Here is a 23,246-nt window from a genome sequence, read left to right as displayed (position 1 = left end):
TTAAATTTAACCTAAAATCTTTTCAAAGTCCCCAGAAATTGTAGGTGTGTGTGTGTGTGTGTGTGTGCGGTCACAGTTCAAATTAGCCTTAAAAAAAACAACGGCATTTTTCTATAACTTCAATTTATTTTTATTCATTAGGATTAAAGACAGAAAAAGTAACATTTATTAATGAAATACATTCAAATTTATAAAGAATAACCCTTTATTTACATCATTGTGAGACTGACATTTCTAAAATGTTATCGTTTTACCATTTAAAAACAGATTTTCACTTTCTGAATAAATTACCTCAAATGATTTATCTTCTATTACTACACATCAAATGTCATCAGCTTTCACCTTATGAAGAATACTTTATGCACAGTTTCAAGTCTCATCTGAGAAATTCTAAACCCAAATCAATTTTCAAGGAAAGAATTTAAAAGATAATTTAAAGTTCCGTTAAATGCAGACGAGCTTCAGAGGAGTTTTAGTGGTTTCAAACGGTCCTGCATCAAACAGGAGTAGCAGCAGGCTCCACCGGCCTTTGACGGATGTTTTTGGGATCGGATTCATCGTCCTCTCTATGGGATATCAAGCAAATCGTGTTTTGCATAGAGTTCCTGTGTGATCTGGTACACCTCAGTGACAACCGGCAGCGCCTCCCCGAGCATGGCGACAACCTGATCAGGGGTACCGACGTTCATGACTTCGAAGAATGCCAGCCGCCCCGGCAGCATGCAGAACGCCAGTCCCGCAGCCTTACGGACCACCCAAGGGTGGAATTGGGCCAGAGACTCGTTGTACGACTCTGCACACATGGCGGAAGTCTTTCCGTCCTCCTGGCTGGTGCGCAGGCGCTCCAAAAACAGCTCCAGCCACCTCAGAGCGCGGTGGAGCCTCAGCAGAGTGCGGCAGCCCGACTCTGGGTGGCTGCCCGCCTTCTTCAGGTCCACCAGCTTGTTCTCCAGCTCGTATTTCACCATGGACTGCACGGTGAAATATTCGGAGCCGCTTTCACCGTTCAGAAAGTTTCTCAGGATCTGGATCTTGCTGCTGGCGTCCTTGGAGATGAAGCCGAAGACGTTCCCCAGGCGGTTCAGAAACCTGTAGAGGAGAAACAGACTTGGCTTCAGTTCCTCAGCTGGAAAAGCAAACATATCAGAAACTATTCAACACAGGTCATCATATTTTGTGGAACGTCCAACCCTACATAACTGTCACATGTCACAGAGAAAGAAAGCTTCAAGTTGTCAAAGATGGTGGTCTTAAATTAGGAGTCATCTTCTCCTTAGCATTTAGTCAAGTTCAAAATGGGAATAAATAAAAAACAAACAAAAGAAAATCTGTTTTTAACTGATGTCAGATTTCTTGCCTTAAAAAAAGTCCAAATCCCCCCTTCCACCCCCAATGCCTAACTATGTCTGAACATTCTGTTATCGAGGCATCTCATTGGTCAGTTCATAACTTGAATAACTTTCACCACAGAAAGAAATATTAAAAAATAGGATTAGCACAAACATGTTAAAAAAACTGTATCAGAGCCAGAAGGGTTATTCTAACAAACATGACTGAGCAATAGCTGTTTATTTCTCCATAGGGATCTATGGGATTTTGTTATTTTTGGGACAAGTGGGTACTTCCTGTTTGGAGCACGAGGAGGGAGGGGGTCACTCAGTCCAGTTCATATATACAATCTATGTGACTTGGAGACACTTTGGCTCCACCTTTTTGCCCATTTTAATAAAAGCTGGGGTTCTGTGACATCATGCAGTGGTGTGAGGAAGTTTTTGCCCCTCTTCCAGATTTCTTATTTTTTCCATGTTTTCCACACATAAATTTTTCCTATCATCAAACACATTTAAATAGGAGTCAAAGACAACACAAGCAAAAATAAAATGCAGTTTTTTCAAATGTTTTTTTTAAACATTTTTTTTATTATTGGGGGTGGGGGGGTGGGCTTTATTGCCCCGTGTGAATTGTTGTAATTCACCAATATTGGAGGGTTTCTGAGCATGAACTGCCTTTTTAAGGTCACGCCACAGCATCTCAAAAGGATTCAGGTCAGGACTTTGACTAGGCCACTCCTAAGTCTTCATTTTGTGTTTCCTCAGTCATTCCAAGGTGGATTTGGGGCCATTGTCTTGCTGCAGAGCAAGTGAAAAAGCAAGTTGGTTTCAGGCGAAGGTCACGAACAGATGGCCGGACATTCCCCTTCAGGATTTTCTGGTAGACGGTTGAACTCCTGGTTCCATTTATCACAGCAAGTCTTCCAGGCCCTGAAGCAGCAAAACAGCCCCAGACCATCACACTACCACCTCCATATTTTACTGTTGATATGATGTTTTTCTGAAATCCAGTGTTACTTTTATGCCAGATGTAATGGGATACAGACCTTCCAAAAACTTAAACTTTTGTCTCATCAGACCACAGAATATTATTCCAAAAGTCTTGGGGATCAACAAGATGTCTTTTGCCAAAATGGAGACGAGCCTTAATGTTCTTTTTGCCCAGCAGTGGTTTTCATCTTTTTTCTACTGTGCAGGTCATTTTTACTGGGTGTCTTTCTGATGGTGGAGTCATGAACACTGACCTTAACAGAGTTAAGTGAGGCCTGAAGTTCATTGGATGTTGTTTTGGGACCTTTTTTGACCTCTTGAATGAGTCTTCCCAGCACTCTTGGAGAAATTTTGACTCATATTTAAAAGGTTTTGATGATCGGAAACATTAAAGTGTGGAAAACATGAAAAAAATAAGAAATCTTAAAGAGGGGCAAAAAATTCTTCACACCACTGTAGCTGAGAAAAATAGCAAAAAATGCACAGACAGATGAAAAAAATGAAGAAATAAAAATGATTTAAAATTAACCCTGAACAAGTCAACAGGTCATTAAATATCCACACTTTTAACCTGGGGGCCAGTCATTAGTTAGGGTCTGATGATGTCTTATCCTGCCAACATGGTGATCATCAGACCTCAAGAACAGATTTAAAATTCTCCAACAAATAAATCTTTTCTTTCCTGGAACGCTTTCTTTTAAGCTCATAGGGAAAAAAAACCCCAAGACCAGAGATAAGAGGTTTAAAGGCAACAGAAGAACTCTGCTGTTGTAGAGTCACATTGAATATTGCCTCAAACTAAATATGCAACTGTAAATGTGTGGCTGCTCATAAAAATAATGGTCTGCAAAACCAAAATTTTTTTGATTATTTAGTTACTATCATAGCTTTCATTACATTTTTTATACTTTTTTTTGCAAAGAAAGCAGTTGTTTTTGCAATCTCCAAACATAAAATTTAACTGAAGCTGAAGTCAAATACGGAGGAAAACAACTTTTTATCCAGACTTCAAAATAAAATGCAAATCAACACAGATTTTATTGCTGCAGGAAGACGTCGGCTGTGACGGGCTTGAAGTCAAATCAAACTTACAGAATTCACTGATATTACATGGACTAATTTCAACTGTCTAAAAATATAACAATGTAGGTTTGATTCCAATTATTAAAAGCACTTAAAAAAAAGGGGGTGTTTCTTAGCAACAGATTAACACCTCCTGATCAGACCTCCTCAAACCGCACCAACGCTGTCTTTAGAGTGGGAAAGAGATTTTATGGTTTAAGAACAGACAGCAATACTCCTCACGCAAACAAGAACTTTCAGAGGAATTTGGAGCTTGAAACTCTGTTTTCTCCAAAGCTTAACTTCAAAGAGAATCATGTTTTCACCTTTTGACAAACTGAACCTGTCATTTTGTTCTACAAGAGTATCCACGTCCAGGCTTTAAGAACCACCGCCCTCCGTTAAATCCACTTTTCCTGAAGCAAAAACTCACTTTTTTATTTTTTAGACATTTTGAAATTGAGCTGGCGGGCAAACAATAAAGGAGGTCAGGGGTCAAAAGTGGTCCCTGCACCTGGAGACAGACCCTTGCTCTCCACGCTCAGGATGGGCCATCCACTCAGCATTTAGAGAGAACGGGAAGGAGAAGAAGCTAATGAGGGAAACTGCTCTGGAAGGCCACATGTGCAAGAAGCACCTTGTGGAGTTTAACCAGTTAATCGGGAGGACGGTTAATGCTCGCCCACCTCCTGGGACTTAAGGAGACCAAAACTGACTCCCCAGACCTGAACAGCAGGTTGACTTGGAAAAACAAGTTTGCATTTTGCAAAAGTTCTGGTGCTTTCAAGATCAACACGTTGATTTTGACCAAGACCGTGCCATGATAGAACTTTGACATTTTTTTCAGGGTTCTTAATCCTTAAATTTTTGTTGTTATTTTTTTAAATCAGCTTTAAATGTCAGTGACCGGCCAGCTAAAATATTTGAACCCCCCCCCTCCAAAAATAAGAAACTCACTCACTTGACAAGCCCACTCCATCCAGCCAAGTAATGCTCGAGAATCACCTCCTTAGTGGGTGACAAGCTCAACTTAAAAGCGTCCAGCTCCTCCTTAAAGCAGAAGTTCTGGTTCTCTGATGCGGCGGGCCCAGCCATGATGATCGTGATCTAGTAGGAAGTGCTGTCCACAACAAGCAAACAGCGGAAAACGTGGATGACGTGTGCGCGCGACCGCCACCAGGGAGCTACAGCAGGCCGGAACAAACCGATGACAAATGTCAAAATCGTTCCCTGACACAGGCGAGCAAAGTGAAAGAAAAATGAAGCATCCCTCCTTTTAACTCCGACTATGACAGGTCACTCTTATCCGCCTCTACCGCGCAGACTCAGACCGGCAAATACAGGAAATTCTATTTGTACTTTCAAAATAAACTGATATATCCGTAAAATTTAGCAGCAATAACATTACAAAAGGAGTAAAACTCTTCAGAACAAACTTTGTTTTGCTCATTTCAATGTTTAAGACTATGTTTGGTTACTAACTAACATGCAAAGAACTTTTTTCCATATTGTGAATAAAAGAAATCTAGATAGATGTATCGTATATGTAAGTAGGTTCCTGTTTCAGTTAACTGCTTACATATACATTTCATATTGAGATGTTAAATATATAAAGTAAATCATACAACATTTCAAAAAATGTAATTGACAGGTTTATCTTTTGAAGTACTTTTGACTTCTTTTCGTCGGCTCTTCTTTATTTTGAAAGCGTAAACCGGAAGTTTTGTTTTTGCAGATTAGCTAGTTGCTTCTTTGAAAAACAGTATGAATTGTTATTTGTAAAACCTCAATACTTTAAACATTTGCTTTTCTTTTAGTTATAATTGACCAAAAGGTCGGGAAACGTTGTCGTTTTCGTTCACCGGTTGCTCCGGTTAAGACAACATGCCTGAAATTAAAGTAACTCCTCTGGGTAAGTCCAGCAGGTTCGGTTAGCATGCTAGCACGTCATTCAGACAAATGTCTTTAAAATGAAAGTTGTAGTTCTTAGTGGAGTTTTAGAAACCAAAGCAAACAATGTGTGTTTTTGTCGGACCACGCAAACTGTTGTGTGTTAGCTCCGTCCTACGTGTTGCTAAACGGACAAAGCTGCTCATATAACCATGAGTTTGTGTGTGGATTTATTGAGCGCGTGCGTGTTCCTCCAAGGTGCTGGACAGGATGTGGGCCGCAGCTGCATCCTCGTCTCCATCGGAGGCAAAAACATCATGCTGGACTGTGGAATGCACATGGGATACAACGACGACGTGAGTGAACGACGTTACCATGGCAACAGCAGGCCCCTGTCGTAAAGCGCTTATAGGTTGAGAGAGCTGGTACTCACCGTTTATGGGGACAGATGGAAGAGTCTCCGGTCTGATGTGAAGCAGAGGCCGGACTGAATGAGTGAAATTGTAAAAAATAATTAAACGAATACACAGAGTTGAGGATTTAGCTACCGTGGACCAGGAAGAATCTTCCAAAGGATGAAGTGAGATGAAACGACAAACCCATGGAGGAACAGGACTCAGTCTAGGAAGGATGACAGTGACGTGTTTTTTTCTTTTCTTCTTTTTTTACGAGGTTGCATCAAGTTTAAAATCACTTACAAAATACTTTTTACGCAGCTCACTGTACAAAGTGTTCAACAAATAAAAAATGAAACTATAGTCACCAGTCGAGGTACCAATCTAACTATTTCAGTATACCGCGTACTGTATTCATTTAAATGTGTTAAAAATAAAAGAGAGAGAACTGGTGTGCTGCGAGAGTTGGCTTATAGAGCAGAGCAAAAGGCACTGGGATGGTTTGGACATGTTGAAAGAGCGTTGGTGAAAAAGGTGTACGAATCTGATGTGAGTGGAGTGAGAATGAGAGGAAGACCGCGAATGGGATGGACAGAGGGTGTAAAAAGAGCGCTAAATGCAAGAGGGATGACTGTGGTGCAGGGGAGAGAGGCTGCTCAGGACAGGGATGGGTGGAGAGAGTTTGTGTATGAATGAATGGATGGGTGGGGTAGAGGTCTGGTCTTGGTATGAAGCGGCAAGGGGAAACCAGCCTTGGCTGAGGCCCTGCTGTGGAGGTGCCCACACTGGGCTGTGCAGCTGACCCTGGTGCAGTGTGGTGTGGCTTAGGCCAGGCCTTAGACCAGTCACACACACACACACACACACTGAAGGAGGAGGGTTTGGGGAAGAGAAGGAGGGAGTTAAGAATGTGTGCCCTGTCTAGGCTACCCCACTTTGGTGGGACACAGCCTGGGTATATAGATATAGTCATTAAATGTTTTTAAAGTCCGACTCCAGTCATTTTTTGATCTGTTGTAAAAGCGTCCCCAGTGATCTTTTAATCAAGAATATGCTGGTTTTAGCCAAAATAAAAAAAATAAAAAACGGTGTCGTTTTCTAAGACATAGTTTCTGAAGAGCGGCAATAGTTCATCAAAATTAGCCTCTGAGTTCTGGGCAGGACTGTTGGTGTGGAGTTGCCCCGCCCTCACTTTCTTATCATCTTTTTGTTTACACTTTCTCCCACTCTCAGTGGCGGTTTTTGATATGGGCAATGTGGGCGGTCGCCCAGGGCGGCACTTCGTGGGGGGCGGCATTTGGCGTGCCCGATGCGTGCGTTACGCTTGCAGCTTTTAATTTGAAATTGCTTCAGCTGCCGACACTCAACACTTTTATTTTGATACATCAGACTGTTAAGAATGTCTTCATCCTATTTGATCTTCACACTTATGGTGCAAAAAAAAAAAAAAAAAAAAAAAAAGATGAAATAACTCAGAGTGAAACAACGTAAAACAGGCACATGAAAAGGAATTGGGCAGAACAAACACCCATGCTCAACCAAATTTCGACAAAAGCAGGCAATGGGGATTATTTCCCACAATTCCTTGCTCTGACACGGCAGACCCGACACGCACGTGACCACCGCCTTCTGCTGCAAGACATTTGCGGCCACACCTCTTTGCGGCAGTCTTTGGAACATAAGTCAAAAAACTCGAGAGGGGGGCGCAACTCACCGGTGGCTGAATCACACTAACAGGTGATTGGGAGTCTTTTTCTATCTGACAATCAACTCTGAGCCGCAGCTGCGCCTCCCGTCATAGAGACGGAGCCGCGTGTGTCAGAGGGAAGGGGAGGGGGGGGGGGGGGGGGGGGGATGAGCGCAGACCATTTTTTATGGACTGAGGTTTTTTGGAGGATTTCTACTGTTGGTGTTGCACAAAATTAGGGAAATGCCAAATATTTTTTGAATAATCCCACTGATGAGTTCTATGATTTATTCTTTAATGTTTTATAAGACCTAAACATATTAATCACAATAAGTTTTATTTTTTAGATCTAATCCCTCTGATATGTTTCACAAAGACACACACAGGACGTCACACATTAAGAAATTATTGCTAAAAATGGAGCAGGAGTCCAGCTCTAAAAAAATGCTCTAAAAAATGATGAAAGAGCAAAAAAAAACGGAATTATTTGATTTGTAATTTCTTATTAATATTTCCAGGCTTTCATTGTTTTGTTCAGAAGCATGTTCATATTTGTATAATTTTGACAGAATATATTTCTATGGAGAGCAAAATATTACAAGTTATTTAAGGTTTAACTTGTGTTCCTGTTTTTATTCATATTTATGTTCAAAAAGTTCAGTTTGAAAGGTTTAAAAGTTTAGCTTTAGTGTGTTCAGTAAATGTTTATCTTCTTCGGCCCAAAACCTTAAGCGTGTTTTTAACTTAGGCCCCCTGTGTGACTGAGTTTGACCCCCGCTGTAATACGAGTCTAGAAAAGTCATGCATTTTTTTGTAAAATGGCTAAATAGAATATAAGGAACACAACAGGATGTTGTTGTCAAATTTTGTATGTGTGCGGAGGGGGAGGGGGGCGCTGGTGGGGTTACTCGCCCAGGGAGTAAGTCAGTGTAGAACCGCCACTGCCCACTATCTTACATCCCCTCACAACCCCAACTTAACATTACCGGTACAACAAAAAATGGCAATATTGGAGCCATCAGCCGTACAGTTTTGATCCAGATTCCAGCTCAGATGAGGAAAACAAAGACATACGTGGATCTATTTGTCTACAAATAAAAAAAAAACTGAAACTTTTTTCTGAAATGCAAATATAAAAAAACCCCTAACAAATCTCTCAAAGGAGTTTTTCTAAGCTACACTTTAAAAAAAAAAAAAAACTACGATTAAATTTATCTACCCTGAAAACAATGTTTCCTATAGCAAAGACAAAAATCATGTCTATATTTCGACACTTTTTTTCTTTCTCTCAATGAACATAATAACATAAAAAAAAGGTTTATGTAAATAAGTAGTTAATTTAAAAAAAAGAATGCTGTGATTAATAATTTGTTTACATGACATTTTATTTAACTAACTGCATCAACAACTTTCTCAAAGTTCACATTTTAATAATACATTTCACTTTGTATATGCTGTAAGTTAAACTGTGTTTCACTGTTTCAGAGACGTTTTCCAGACTTCTCTTACGTAACCCAAAACGGCCGTCTGACCGACTTTTTGGACTGTGTGATCATCAGGTCTGTTGTCTGCGTTTCATCTAGTTGCAAAACTTTATTTAAAGTAATAAAAAAGACATCAGTAAAGTTGTAAACCAAGGTTTTTGTTCTGTTTTCAGTCATTTCCACCTGGACCACTGTGGCGCTCTGCCTTACATGAGCGAGATGGTGGGCTACGACGGGCCCATCTACATGACCCATCCCACCAAAGCCATTTGTCCAATTCTGCTGGAGGATTTCCGAAAGATCACCGTGGACAAGAAGGGGGAAACAAACTTTTTTACCTCGCAAATGATCAAGGACTGCATGAAAAAAGTGGTTCCTTTGAACCTCCACCAAACGGTTCAGGTGCCTGTCTGACGCTGAGCTGGACGCGTCGCTCCCGTCACGTGTTCCTCTGAGCCAGCTGCTCGTCTCTTTTGATGGCAAATCAAGCTGTTTCTGTTTGGCTGCTGGCAGGTGGATGATGAGCTGGAGATCAAGGCTTACTATGCAGGCCATGTCCTGGGAGCCGCCATGGTGTACATCAAAGTGGGATCGGAGTCTGTGGTCTACACCGTGAGTGTAAACAAGTCTGAGCTGTGTTCAAACGAAGCCAATGCCGACTCAAATAAAGTCTCCTTTCATTTTAGGGAGACTATAATATGACACCAGACAGACATTTGGGGTAAGGGACCTTCACTTTATTCCCTCCTTATCTTTTTTGGCTTTTTAGCTAAACTAACACCTTTACAAACCAAAAATACACTCACTTTCTCCAGTCTTTTCACCACTCTTCTTTATTTAATAGAATTACATTTTTTGAAAAGCATTAACTTAGGTTTTCTCAAAGCACAAAACTATAAACATAGCACACCAAACCCTTCTGAGTTCATTAAAGCTGTTTTTTTCCTCCCAAATCCCTTCTCAGTGTTTTAATAATCGTAATATGAAGTGAAGAATAGATTACCGGTATATTAAAATATTTTGGGTGAAAATTCCTCTACTGAGCATTTGAGTTTCCGTAGAAGGCAGAATCTCTGAAGTTAATCATCTTCCATTTATATGTAATTACCGCTTGGAGTTTGAGAGGATAGAAAAGGGACAAAAACACAAAAAACATGAACAAAGCCTGAGTCACAAGCACCTGTATGGGTCGTAGGGTCGTAGAAAAGAGCGTCCAGAGCTCAAGAGGAGTGCAGGCCTGACTAGCAGTCCCTTTGAGGCTTGTATGGCCACTTCAAGAAATGGAACATACCATTTTTGTGCGTGTGTTAGGTGTATTGTGAAATACTTGTAAGGCTAATGTGAGTTGCACATACTTATGGCGTCTGGATGATGCTGTCATACCATGGCCTCACTCCACGCTTTAGTTGTCAGTAAGGTGTGAATACCGGTTCCTCGCTGAGCCCGCAGGGAACGGAGCGTGCAGGCGATGCGTAAGTGCTCGTAAGATGTCCACACACACTGTGGTCTGATTGCCTGATTCCCTCATTTCTAACAGTCAGGCTGAGTCCAAGGAGCATGCAATGGATGCACACTTATCACTTGAAACGGCACCTTGTGCATTGCACAGGGTTTGGGGGGGGGGTTGAAAAAATAAAAAATCCGTACGACATGTCTGCGTCTCACCTTTCACCCTTCCTTAATGTGGTGTGAGTGTTTGCGAAAGCCTGTCGCCTACAGCATATCAGGAGAAAAAAGGTTCATGAAGGGTTTCAGTCTAATTAGGGTTACTGAGCGGTCTACGACCTCGATATATCATGTTGACCACCTGCATATAGGTTTGCCCATTTTTCGCCACAGGCAGCCCATATCCACCCGTCAGGGCAGTTTGGACTAAAACTTAACTTACTAGCTGTAGTAGTGATTGAACATCTGATAATCTGCTGAAGATCTGTGATAGGGCAGAAAACGCAAGTTAATCCTTGCAACAATTAGAAAAAAGATACTGAGCATCAAATCTCTCAAACATCTGTTATACCACAAAAGAGACATATTAGTATCTGCAACAATGAAAGAGCAGGAAAGAGATGCATGAACTTGAAAACACTGGAACATCTCTTTTAAAACAGAGGAACCCTGAACCCCAGGTTTGTCTTTTGGTAGGAAAGCAGGTGAAGAAAACAGGAGACCTGCGTAAATCGTCTTTCACAACCCTAATTATTGAATCTTTTGTTTTACAGGGTAGCTCAAGATATTTTTAGCAAACATATTTATTTTTAGAGTACTTGAGAACATTGATTTTTGTTCAGTCTTTGCCAAACCTTGTAAAGGCCATATTTTTGATGATACGGTCCAACTTACAGCATATGCCTTTGTGGAAGAAAATGTCTAAAGCAAAAGTTTTGTTGTTGTTGTTGTTGTTGCTACAACTACTATTTGGTTGAGTTTGTGTGAACATTGGTGGCATTTGAGAAACTTTAAGCTTTATGCCTAGAAAAGTAAACTGCATCCACTGCTTTTACCTGGTAAAAAGAAAAGATCAAGGAGAAATAAATGAAAACATCCTTGTAGCGCTTTGATAAACCTGTGTCTCCTCTTTTACTTGATTCCCCCATTAAAGATACTCAAACTTTAATCTGTTAATTGTAAATAAATGTTGTAAAAATGAAAAGATTCACAGCATACCTCTTTTATTTTGAAACCTGAACTCGGTAAACCAAGGGGTTGTCCCTAATTGCAGCCAGATTACAATATTTAGAAGAAAACTGGCGTGTTTCAGTCCTGCTGATGATAATCTGTGTGGATATCCTATTGAATTTCCCCAGAAACTCCTAAAACACTCATATTCCATTCAAGGGTAATATCGTGAAATTCAGGACTGTCCTTGTCTCAGTGACACACAGGAGGGACAGAATTAGCCCGACTGACTTTTAGCATTAAGAGTAGTTAGCTGCTAATCGATGACTTTATTTCTCTTTACTCTAATTCAGAAATTTGATGAGATTTTTCTTTACAAAAGTGACCTAGACCTGAAATGGAAATACTGTACAGAAAAGGAAGGCTTGAGTTGATTTGCTTTAAACTGCACTCTATTTATTTGTTTAGAACGTTTTAAGCCATTTTTCATGTTTAAATTATTTATTTGGGCAATCCACTACAGAATTTCTTTTAGATCTTTTTCAAATTTAAAGCAGCAGATTAAATTAATTTTTTATTTTAGTATCTTTTTTTGTTCTTATCGCTATTTTCCAGCGAAAAAAACTATTTCAAAATCCCCTAATTGAACACCCAAATGCTACTTTACCCCCCCGCTGTCCGTCTGCAGTGCCGCGTGGATTGATAAATGCCGCCCAGACATCCTGATCTCCGAGTCCACATACGCCACCACCATCCGTGATTCAAAGAGGTGCAGAGAGAGGGATTTCCTGAAAAAGGTGCACGAAAGCATCGAAAGAGGAGGAAAGGTAAGCATGTCTGATTTTAATTCCTTTGTCTGTAAGGTGAAAATAACTTTTTTCCCCCCTTTCCTTGCCTTTTAACACGCCTGTGGTCTTCTGAATCCTGCAGGTTCTCATTCCAGTTTTCGCTCTTGGACGAGCACAAGAACTCTGCATCCTCCTGGAGACCTTTTGGTAGGCCTGCACAATATACCGCAAATTTATCGTTATCGCAATATCCAGCTCTGCAATAGGCATATCGCAAAAGACTGTGAATATCGCAATAAATTGTAAACCCAAAATGTGTTAAAACAATCTTATGGCAGCTTGACGCATTTAACAAATCAAATAAATCCCTTTATGCTTTGACCAATCAGATGGACGCCTTCCCATTGTTTACCAATCAGATGGAGGCCTATTATGTTAGATGTTTGTAACCTATGTCGATGAGGGTCATTTGGAGTGTAATTTTAAACTGTTGCAATGAAATGGGAATGATGTTTTTGGCATTTTTCTATTTTTTTATATACCGCAAATTATATCGTTATCGCAATATTAATCTCTAATATCGCATATCGCAAGTTTTCCTCATATCGTGCAGCCTTACCTTTTGGTATTTTGTTCTATTAAATGTATCAATTTACTTGAGAAACTCAGAGATTCTGTAGTATTTCTTTCTTTAAGAACATCTCTGGCAAAGCTGCAAACGAGACCTGAAATATTATTTCAAACATCTGCCTCATTACTGCTGATGGTTGAATGACTTAAATCCTCTCTACTGTAATTGCTTCTTGATTGTTATTTCTGGCTCACTAGTAATTTAATCCTCTCCTGCACAGGGAGAGAATGAACCTAAAAGCTCCAATTTACTTCTCGACTGGAATGACAGAGAAGGCAAACCACTACTATAAGCTCTTCATAACGTGGACCAACCAGAAGATCCGGAAAACCTTTGTGCAGAGGAATATGTTTGAGTTTAAGCACATCAAGGCCTTTGATCGCTCCTACGCGGATAATCCCGGACCAATGGTGAGTTCCTTCCTGTTTCCGGATTACAATTTGTCATTCTGTAATATCAAACGACGGCAAAGCTGGAGATGATGGCTTTTCAGGTGGTTTTCGCCACGCCGGGTATGCTGCACGCTGGCCAGTCTCTGCAGATTTTCAAGAAATGGGCAGGCAATGAGAAGAACATGGTAAATCTTGAGACAAATAAAAAGAATGCAATAAATTTCACATAGAAAGACATCAAACAATGTTTTTTTTCAGGTAATCATGCCAGGCTATTGTGTCCAAGGAACTATAGGTCACAAGATCCTCAATGGACAAAGGAAGCTGGAGATGGAGGGAAGAGCAACGGTAAGGACTTTCACAAGGTTCATCCTGTTATTACAGTTCTCCAACTCTAGGGGGAGCCACAGCAGTTTCATTCCTTTTACAGGTCATATTTTAGTTTTTGGTTAGAAATTTAGGAAAATTATAGTTTATCTTTTTCTTGCTTTTACCTTAAATTCACAAAGGAGAATTGATCTAAACCAAAATAAATGTTTAAACCATTTACATGAATAAAAAAACCAACACTTTTCAAGTTTCAATTTTAATAATATTTTGAATATATATTTCCTTTAGAAAATTGATGCATTTCTGTTGTACAGGTTTTTTTGAGATGCATGTTTTGCAAATTTTCACCAAAATTAAGCCAACTTTAATGATAAAGCATCTCCACACAACCGCAATTTAAAAAGATGCTGTGCAATTGAATACTGTTTAAATAAGTAAATAAAACATGATGAAATAACTAAATGTAGACACGATTAAACTCGTTCTGTGAAAAAAACATGTGGCTGGGAACCACAGATTCCAGAGAGCTCACTGTAAAGGGCAAAGTTGAAAAATTGCTGCAGATTTGTCGGCTGCACAACAATGATGCCAATGTCCCGTTCCACCACATCCCAAAGACGCTCTATTGGGTTAAGAGCCCGTCTGGCATCAACAACCATGCCACGTTAAAGTCACTTCAATCACCTAGATTCCTGTCAGCAACCCAAAGCCTAAATGAATTGGGTTGCTGCAATGTGATTGGCTGATAAGAAATTTGCAATAACGAGCAGTTGAACAGGTGTGCCTAATAAAGTAGCTTGTGAGTGTATAAAAACAATGCAGTTGGAAAAAGCAGGAGAGTATGTAAACAAATGGATGATGGGAAGGGGGCGGGCCTACTCCACATCAACGTTCCCGCCCACAATTCAGAGGCAAATTTTTAATGAACTCCTGCCGCTCTGCAGAAACTATGTCCTAGAAATCGACACAGGTTTTTAGATTTAGGCCAAAAACAGCATAATCATGACTAAAAGAACACTAGGAACACTTTTGTAATAGATTAAAAGAGGATCGGTGTGGGACTTGGATGTCCCTGAATTGATCAGTAGTGGAGGAGTCAAATGAGCGGATGTTGAGCTGTCTGCTCTAAACTAAGCAATAATGTGTTTCTGCTGCAGTTGGACGTGAAGCTGCAGGTGGAATACATGTCCTTCAGCGCTCACGCTGACGCGAAAGGCATCATGCAGCTCATCCGCATGGCTGAGCCTCGAAACATGCTGCTCGTGCACGGAGAGGCGGCCAAAATGGAGTTTCTGAAGGGCAAGATCGAGCAGGAGTTCAGTGAGTGCGGCTCAGATCCAGCGGGGCTGTTTACGAGAAGAAAGAGAATACTGACGGCTGTGGTTAGAGTTTCTGAGCTTCCTCGCCTGTTTTTAAACTGCAGGCATAGACTGCTACATGCCAGCCAACGGCGAGACGGTGACGGTGAAGACAAACCCCAGCGTTCCCGTGGACATGTCCGTCAACCTGCTGAAGAGGGAGATGGCTCTCGGAGGTACCGCTCGCCTACACAGAACATTTCTGTCACAAGAACCTAAAATTCTCATCAGCTGGAATTTCCTCCTGCCTCGAAACAGACTTATTTCACTCAGACTCAGATCTGCGATGACACTGATAAGACAATAAGAGAAGAGTAAAAACTAGTGTTTTGAGGCCACAAAAGCAACAGTTTCAGAAATATGAGCCAAAGTTGAACATTGGATGATTCTAGTGCTCAATTTTGCTTCAAAAATTAAATACACTTTTATAAACTTATTTCTATTTAAGAAGTTAAAAAAATCCATAAATATTATTAATAGTTAATATTTAAATTTACATCCACAACATTAAAAATAATTTTTACAATATCATTAATAAAAATGAGATCAGTTGAGCGTCTACAGCCTAATCACTACCAGAAAGCGATATTTTACCCTGGAGTTTTTTTTAAGGCAATTACAATTACACAACCTTGATAGGTTCCAAACACTTTTAATATTTTAATGTGAACACAGTATAATAACAAATATCTCACTTCTTGTCCTTAACTTTGTCCTGAAATGAAATTCACACGAGAGAGAATTTCTTGAGAGATTTTTGTTCAAAAAAATGTTATTTTCTCCACTAAGTCTTTGTTTTACAACAGAGTATTAGGGCCACCATAAAAATACACATTTACGAGAATAAAGTTGTAAAATTATGAGAAAAAGTTGTAATTTTACAAGAACAAAGTTATTATGAGAAAACAAGTTCAAAATTTTACTAAAACAAAATTGTTATATTGAAAAAAAAGTTGGAATTTTAAGAGAATAAAGTCATAAAATTAGGAGAAAAAAATTATAATTTTATGAGAATAAACTCGTAAAATTAGCTGAAAAAGTCAACATTTTATGAGAATAAACTTATGAGCATTGAGCGTTGCACTGGTTGCACAGGTGTGCCTAACTTTATTTCACAGGTGCACCAGCACAGAGGTTTGGTACACCCACCTTCTCCACTACATTGCATTTAAAAAGTCGATATTGATTCATTTTGAGTGCATTCAGCACTTTTTCATGGTTACTTTCCTTTTTAATCGCTGTCAATATCGGCATTCAGACTGAAAAATGATTAACTTATTAACTGGTAAACAAAAGGCCATTTATTTGAAACAAAGTTCTACAAAAATGATAAATTACATGAAGAAGCTGGTGTTTAAAGACGCACTCCAATGAAATTCATACATTTTGAAAAGCTCAGACAAAAGAAATTGGGTGAACCGACGTCTCCCTGCTCTGCTCCATTCTGATGCATCTTACAGATAAATAGATCCATGAACGTCTTTGTTTTCCTCGTCTGATCTGCTACTCGATCAAAACTGATATTGCTCGCTATTTTTGTTGCACCAGTTGGATTGGGTTTGGGAGGGGCTGTAAACAGTCTAGCTTAAGTTTCTATGTTAAAGAATTTAAAACGGACTTTTTTTCATCCGCTCCAACTGCAGCCAGCACCGGGCGTGTGTGCATGGACCCAAACTGACCGATTCTCACAAACAAAACATTCTTATTCTAGGTGTGTTACATCTGCACACACATAGCACTTTCTGACTTGCTCTCAGAAAAGTGCTATAGAAATAAAGATTCTATTCTATTCTATTCTACACACATACAGGACTGAGACTTTCAGAGTCGCGGAGATTACTGGTAAGCTTTTTTTCCACAGAACGGACCGTTGCGACCATTGATTTTAATTTTAGGTTCACCATCTGAAAAATCCAGTATAGAGCCCTGACTCATTTAAATCTCTATTTTAAGATTTCTCTATTTTCTACAATAAACCTAATTGCAATGAACCGAATAAATCCTCCTGAACTGTACATTTACTTTACAACATAAAGGATTGTGTTATTTTAGCACAACATAACATCAGAGCACATATAACTAACATTGTTGCTGTGTTGCAGGACCCTTGCCTGATCCAAAGAAGCCCCGCAGCATGCATGGAACGCTGATCATGAAGGAAAGCGTGAGTTTTGCTGAATCATTCTTTCTGTTCAATCAGAACCATCTCCTTTTGTCTGATTTGTTTTTTCTTCCATTTAAAGCTACTAAAACATTGCAGAGTTTTGGCGTTTCTCCCTGATAACTAACTTGTGTTGTGTTGTTTCGGTCTGCTGGTGGTTCCTGGAGCGCAGAGTCTGAAGCTGGTCTCATCGGAGCAGGCGCTGAAGGAGCTAGGCCTCAACGAGCATCAGCTACGTTTCACCTGCCGGGTGCCGCTTCAGGACCCGCACAGCGACTCCGAAACACTCCACAGAATCTACACACACCTGAAAAGGTGAGGGGACACCCTCTTCATCAGCATCACTTTATCTGCACTACTTTGCATTTGACCAACTTTGACATTTTTGTTGTACAAGTGCATCCAGTCTTGTTCCAACTAAGAAGAATTAGAAAACAAGTTTTAGAGAAGTCCAACCTTCCAATGGGATGATAATTTGGTTAACCCTTAAACAGCAAAGATGGTGGCACCTAAATAACGCACTTTTCTACAAACTGTAACCATTTAACACCCTCAACGTGAATCAGCGGATTCTTACGCTTAGAAAATCGTCTTTGCCCCGTCATGCAACACATTCCTTACGTAAAGTATTGCATAGCCACTTTTCTTCGCAACAGGATTTCTATACAAATATGTCTAAATGTGTAAACCGTGTTAATTCAGAATTGAATCAAGTGGGTCAAAAGAACTGAAAAAAATTGAATAGATCCAGAACTGGATTCTGGAAATTATTGGAGATACCCAGCTTTATTTGATTATCATGCAAGAAATACAAAAAGCTGGAAATCTTCACCTTCACCCGGGCATTTATGTCTGAGTCACACTGGTGGGAGTTTTGGCTAAAGACGTCCTGGATCCGTTTTAGGTCAGTGGATCGAATTGAATAGGATCTTTCAGAATGAACCGATATCGACTATGAATCGTATCTTCAACCACAGATAAGAATCTAATCATTGTTAAAATGAATCGTGACACCCATCTTAATTGCATCAAGGGTTGAAGAGTTATGGTAGTCAAAAGAATGTAAACGCTGGAGATGTTTCCCCACCTGGTTCCAAAGAAAATCCTGGAGAGTTCTAAGTTACAGCCAGCAAACCTGTCCTTCCTGAGGCTCACTGAAAATGTCTAATGGAAGAGGAAAAAAACGTTTTGGTCCTGAAAAACCTGAGAACTGGAAGCTGTTTTAATCAGGAATAAGTGAAGACAAGCTGCCAGAAGCAGTTGTGAAGCTTTGCATGGAATCTGCTGCACATCAGTCCTAAAGACACTCTCCAATTTGGAATAAATAGTTTTCCCTGGAGTCATCAAAAGCAGCATTTGGGTTGTATGTCCAAAGAAAAACACAGAAAAGGAAAGCATTAGCCATTTATAGCAGCTGATTTTGTTCCTTTTTTAATTTCTTGAGCTTAAAATTCTTACATTTTAGCTGTGAATGTAATTTAGAGTCTGGTTGGAAAAAGTTTGTTTGCAGAATAACATTCTGTAATCGTTTCCCTCAGCCTGTTAAAAGGTTACACCATCCAGCACCTCCCTGACGGCACGGTCATGGTGGAGTCCATCGTCATTAAAGTCTCCTCATCCGCCGAAGACGCAAACGCCAAAATCCTGCTGCTTTCCTGGAGTTATCAGGTACCTGAACATCAGCCGTTTACCGTAACCATCTCATTTGATTTACTCTGTTTCTTTCAGTGAAGCAACATAAAAAGAAAAAAGTTGATTCATGTATGAAAAAAGTTCAAAAAGTGTCATGATTTAGTTTATAAAGACAAGAAGTCCAGTGGGGGGGTTCCTCTTTGGGATCATTGACTGTAAATGAGAACTGGGCTGAGTAACCCCCCCCTTTTGTTCCAAACAGGAAGAAGTTCCAAAAAGCCAAAATCCCACAGACTTCTGTAGAGAAATAAACAGCTGTTACTCAGTCGTTCTATACCTTTTCTTTTTTTTTACATGTTCTTGCTACTCTTATTTTATTCCACGATATTTCTTTACTGCAAGTTACTCTAGTCATAAACTGGCCAATCAGATGGCTCAATAAACGCACAATGGCGCCTACTGGCCCCCACCTGAAATATTCAAAACAAATGATTGACAACTTCTCCCAAGCTCCCTTTCAGAGGACAGGGGACGTCCAACACGTTGTTGTCGACCCTCAATTAAATAAAACGTTTTATTGACCAGGGTTGACCTGCTGCACATTCTAAACAGTTATGGTTTTCAGCTGGAATGTTTCAGTAATTTATATAAAATTGATGAGAAGTTTTTCTCAGTGATGACACTGTGTATTGGGGAAACAAATTAAACTGAGGGGATGTCCAATCCAATCCAATTCAATTAAATTTTATTTATATGGCCCAATATTACAACAATCGTCGTCCTAATGGGCTTCATACCTTTAATTGTAGAAGAACATGAAATCAGTCGTAGCATTCAATAGGTAATGGTTAAGCTCAACTAAACAGACTAAGCTAAACTGGGCATCCTTCTCGGTAAGGAGATGACGCCGCTTTTCCTGATCGCACAGACTTCCTTTAAGGCAGGTGGCTCTGTCAGAAGCTATAAAACCATTGGTTTGTGTGCAATCTCTGTCACCCACAGTGGAAAGACGACACTTTCTGTGGCTACAAGTGTTCCATGCAGAGCACTGATGGCATGAAAAGCAAACACATACAGGCCTTTGTGTCTTTGAATGTTTTTCCTCTGCTAGCTCTGTGGTTTAACAGTGTTTTTAAATAGCCACTCTAATGAAGATTGTGTTTTTGGTGTTTTTGTTCTGTTCTTGTAGCATGATGGAGGGCATATATACAGAAAGTTACATTAAAATCTGGATTTCTAAGTATTTCTCTATGTATATTTTCTAATGAATTTATTAGGAATGTGGACAAAAAAAAATCAAAAATGTACTTTTGCCAATTCTTCTATCAGTCACATAAACCTCTTTGTCACCTTCAAACAACCCAAAAGTAAAACTGTTGCTATGGAGCTAAAACCAACAAATCAGCTGCTATTTTGAAAGAAATGGTCTGTTGGGAACGCCACTTGTGGTTTTAATTAATGTGTATTTACATTTTTGTATGGGTTTCAAGAAGAACTGCATTTCTCTCACCAGGATGAAGACCTCGGGAGTTTTCTCTCATCGGTGCTGAAAAAGGGACTTCCAAAAATGTGACAAGAAAGTAAACGTCTTGAGTTCTTTTTGTTTTTCTTCTTCTTAAAGGCTACAAACGCCTAACTGGCACCCAAAAACTTGACTTCTTCAATGTAAATAACATCAATCCATTGCTCTTCCTTTGTAAACAAGCTTGTCTCCCTGTATGGGTGGATTAAACAATTTAGAGGCAGAAATTGTTTTATTTTGAAAAGTCACCATTATTAAACGCTTCTTTTTATATTATATCTACTTTTTGATTCCTTTAGAAAGGTTTACAGTGCTGTTCTTACATGATTAATGGTGATGCCCCTCCCCCCCCCGTGATTTTGTGTTTCCATAATTGTGCGAATAGGCGGGACAAACAAGCCTCTCTGACGTGAACTTTGTGTTATCTACCACCTAGTGGTTATTTGATGAACTACCCTTGGTTCCAATAACTTTTATTTTGAAATGTGATTTGATTCAGAAGTCAGTGTTGCTCCCTGGTCATTGCCCCTCACTGATGGTGATGGTGTAGATGCCCCTCCTCCTGCTCACCATCCCCCACAGCCACGTTGTCTTCAAAGCCTTCCAGCTGAAGTGGTTGGTGGTCATGTAGTAGAGGACAGGATCCAGGCACGTGTTGAGGGTGACGAGCGCCATGGTAACCCGCCGCGCGTTGTAGATGGCATTGCGGGCGGAGCAGTTCTGAATGATGTCCATGCGCTGCAGGAGGTGCAGCAGGTAGATCACGTGGTAGGGCAGGAAGCAGAGCACCGTGATGGCCAGGATGGCACTTATGACCTTGATGGCCTTCTGGGCCGTTTTCGTCTTAAACCTTGAAATGCGCCGCGCCGCCAGCGGGTAGCACACCAGGATGACCACGGAGGGCACCAGGGAGCCTAACACCAGGAAGAAGATGCTGTACAGATTCAGACGGTCCCGCCACTCTGTCTTGGTAAAGTTCTCAAAGCAGCTTTGGCCTGAGGACGCGTCTCCATTTTTTAGCGGACCCATGAGGACGAAGACGAGAATGGCCACTCCGCTGACACTCCAGAGCCCCACGCTGACGGCGAGAGAGCAGAAGGGCTGCCGGATCCTCAGGTATGAGTGCGGATGCACAGTGGCGACGTAGCGGTCCACACAGATGCAGGTCATGAAGCCGATGCTCATGTAGATGTTGGCAAAGTACAACGTGCCCGTGAGGAAGCACGCCAGGTTTCCGAACACCCAGTTGTTCTGGTTGAGGTGGTAGTGGATTCGAAAGGGCAGCGTGCAGAGGATCAGGATGTCCGCCACGGCCAGGTTGCTGATGAAGACGCTGAAGGGAGTGCGCGGAGAGACCCTAACCGTGAAGTAAAAGAGCGCCGCCAGGTTCCCTGGAAGACCAATGATGAAGGAGATGATGAAGACTGTGGGGAAGAGGTGATACTGGAACTCAGCCACAGGGTCTGTGCAGTTGGTCACGTTCATCTCCGCAGAGAGTTCTGGTATCCAACCAAGGAAAAGAGATTCTGACCATTAAAATGTGTTCCCTGTGAAGAAGAAAAGTCCAAACAAGTTGTTTTGAGCTCAACTTTATAAAATGAAGCTCAATTTCTTTCATTTTTGTTAACACAACAGAAGAAGAAGAACTGAGAAAACATCTAGAACAATAGCCGGAATGTCTTCAACCTGACAAAGTAAGTCAAAAAAAACAAACATCCTTCTCAGGATCCATCCTTGATGAATGAAAGTCTTCACAGATGAACACAAAATGTTCCAATCATTTGAAACGTGTCATACTTCTTTGGGAAGTAAGAAGACGCTACGTCACTGAGGAATTGACTATAGTCATAATGAAGTGAAACATGATAGAACAGTTATTTGGTTTCTGGTCTGGCTACACTTCTGTTAAAGCAAAAAAAAAAAGTTTTTTTTTTGGCTCCTAATCTAAAGTTTGAGTAAAGAAAATGTCAAGTCGCTCCTCTGATTTTTGGAGTTTTATAAATATATTTTTAAATGCTCTTTAAAGTTCATACGTGTACAAAAGTTGCAAACTAAAGAAGAAAAAGCTTAATCAATACTGAAAAATGGATCCCTTACCCAAATATTAATGAGCTTCTTGTCTAAAGCTGAGATCTGAAGGTCTTCATTGAAGATAGAAAGCGTTATAAATGCTGTTGTTCGTCCAACGACGTGTAAATCTGACACGCTCTTCCTCCTTCAGACGTGGAATTTCCTGTCTCATCGTGAAGCTGTAAAGTGAAACATGGCTCTATTTTTACACTTGATGCAGTTAGCACCCACACGCCACAACACACCAAAGGAGAAAATACATACAGGCACATGTGAAAAGATCAGAAGATTCTGAAGACACTCAGTTTTTTGGCAGCGCATTTGAAAAGTGAAAGCAAGTAGTTTGTGTAGAATTATTACATATATAATAAAATATTTCGACCCTCTTCTCTAGTGGTTTTGATGACGATGGCTTCCAAATGATGAAAATACATCAAATTTTGTATTGAAGTATTGAAATATTGGGGGGAAATTACATCTTGAGGCCACACCCTAATCAGATCACTACAGTCCTAATCCAGTCATTTAAAAAAAATCCATTTTCATAGCCTTCCGAGTGGTCTTTTAAATATGATTATCCCGTTTTTAGCCAAAATCCCAAAACCTATGTCCTTTTCTTGGACATAGTTTCTGCAGAGCAGCAGGAGTTTCGCCTCTAAATTATGGGCAGGACTGTTGGCGTGGAGTAAGCCTTCCCATCATCCCCTTGTTTACATGCTTCCCTGATAGCCCTCTCACAACTTATACAACAAAAATGGTGAGCAATATTGGAATTATATTATTTTTTAAATGGCCTTTTTCCGTCTGCTCTTAATATAAAACGATTTGAATAAAGAAATACTCGGAAATACATCTTTTTGCCCTTTATTTATGTCTATCATTAGAAAAATGCCACAAAACATCACCA

At 40.3% G+C, this 23,246-nt stretch overlaps 3 protein-coding genes across 3 annotated transcripts; 1 reads left to right on the top strand and 2 right to left on the bottom strand.

Moving 5' to 3' along the window:
• Window positions 1–106: 106 nt before the first annotated feature.
• On the bottom strand, window positions 107–4,715 carry cptp (ceramide-1-phosphate transfer protein). Its single transcript, XM_004070897.5, has 2 exons — window positions 4,345–4,715; window positions 107–1,089 (listed from the first exon to the last, which is right to left on the bottom strand). Exons 1-2 carry the CDS (start codon window positions 4,476–4,478, stop codon window positions 567–569), a joined length of 657 nt encoding a protein of 218 aa, XP_004070945.1. The 5' UTR covers window positions 4,479–4,715; the 3' UTR covers window positions 107–566.
• A 371-nt stretch (window positions 4,716–5,086) lies between these two features.
• On the top strand, window positions 5,087–20,545 carry ints11 (integrator complex subunit 11). The gene is made up of 17 exons (XM_004070898.5): window positions 5,087–5,295; window positions 5,532–5,629; window positions 8,841–8,914; window positions 9,013–9,241; window positions 9,353–9,451; window positions 9,526–9,560; window positions 12,144–12,282; window positions 12,386–12,450; window positions 13,095–13,284; window positions 13,368–13,451; window positions 13,525–13,614; window positions 14,754–14,916; window positions 15,020–15,130; window positions 17,057–17,118; window positions 17,288–17,430; window positions 18,654–18,783; window positions 20,261–20,545. The coding sequence occupies exons 1-17, from the start codon at window positions 5,268–5,270 to the stop codon at window positions 20,318–20,320; spliced, it is 1,800 nt and encodes a 599-aa protein (XP_004070946.1). The 5' UTR covers window positions 5,087–5,267; the 3' UTR covers window positions 20,321–20,545.
• Window positions 20,546–20,726: 181 nt separating this feature from the next.
• Window positions 20,727–22,503, bottom strand: LOC101160238 (lysophosphatidic acid receptor 4). The gene is made up of 2 exons (XM_004070986.4): window positions 22,367–22,503; window positions 20,727–21,816 (listed from the first exon to the last, which is right to left on the bottom strand). The coding sequence occupies exon 2, from the start codon at window positions 21,752–21,754 to the stop codon at window positions 20,789–20,791; it is 966 nt and encodes a 321-aa protein (XP_004071034.1). The 5' UTR covers window positions 21,755–21,816; window positions 22,367–22,503; the 3' UTR covers window positions 20,727–20,788.
• Between the last annotated feature and the right edge of the window lie 743 nt (window positions 22,504–23,246).

This window comes from Oryzias latipes, chromosome 7 (genome assembly GCF_053564925.1).
Source record: "Oryzias latipes strain Hd-rR chromosome 7, Olatipes_Hd-rR_3.1".
NCBI lineage: Eukaryota > Metazoa > Chordata > Actinopteri > Beloniformes > Adrianichthyidae > Oryzias > Oryzias latipes.
This window is presented reverse-complemented; position numbering and strand designations above follow the sequence as displayed.

Coding starts and splice junctions, on each gene's coding strand:
- cptp (XM_004070897.5), bottom strand. CDS start 4,478: ATGGCTGGGCCCGCCGCATCAGAGAACCAGAACTTCTGCTTTAAGGAG. Junction 1,090..4,344: donor GGATGGAGTGGGCTTGTCAA/GTGAGTGAGTTT, acceptor TCTCCTCTACAG/GTTTCTGAACCGCCTGGGGA.
- ints11 (XM_004070898.5), top strand. CDS start 5,268: ATGCCTGAAATTAAAGTAACTCCTCTGG. Junction 5,630..8,840: donor ACATGGGATACAACGACGAC/GTGAGTGAACGA, acceptor TCACTGTTTCAG/AGACGTTTTCCAGACTTCTC. Junction 17,431..18,653: donor ATCTACACACACCTGAAAAG/GTGAGGGGACAC, acceptor CGTTTCCCTCAG/CCTGTTAAAAGGTTACACCA.
- LOC101160238 (XM_004070986.4), bottom strand. CDS start 21,754: ATGAACGTGACCAACTGCACAGACCCTGTGGCTGAGTTCCAGTATCAC.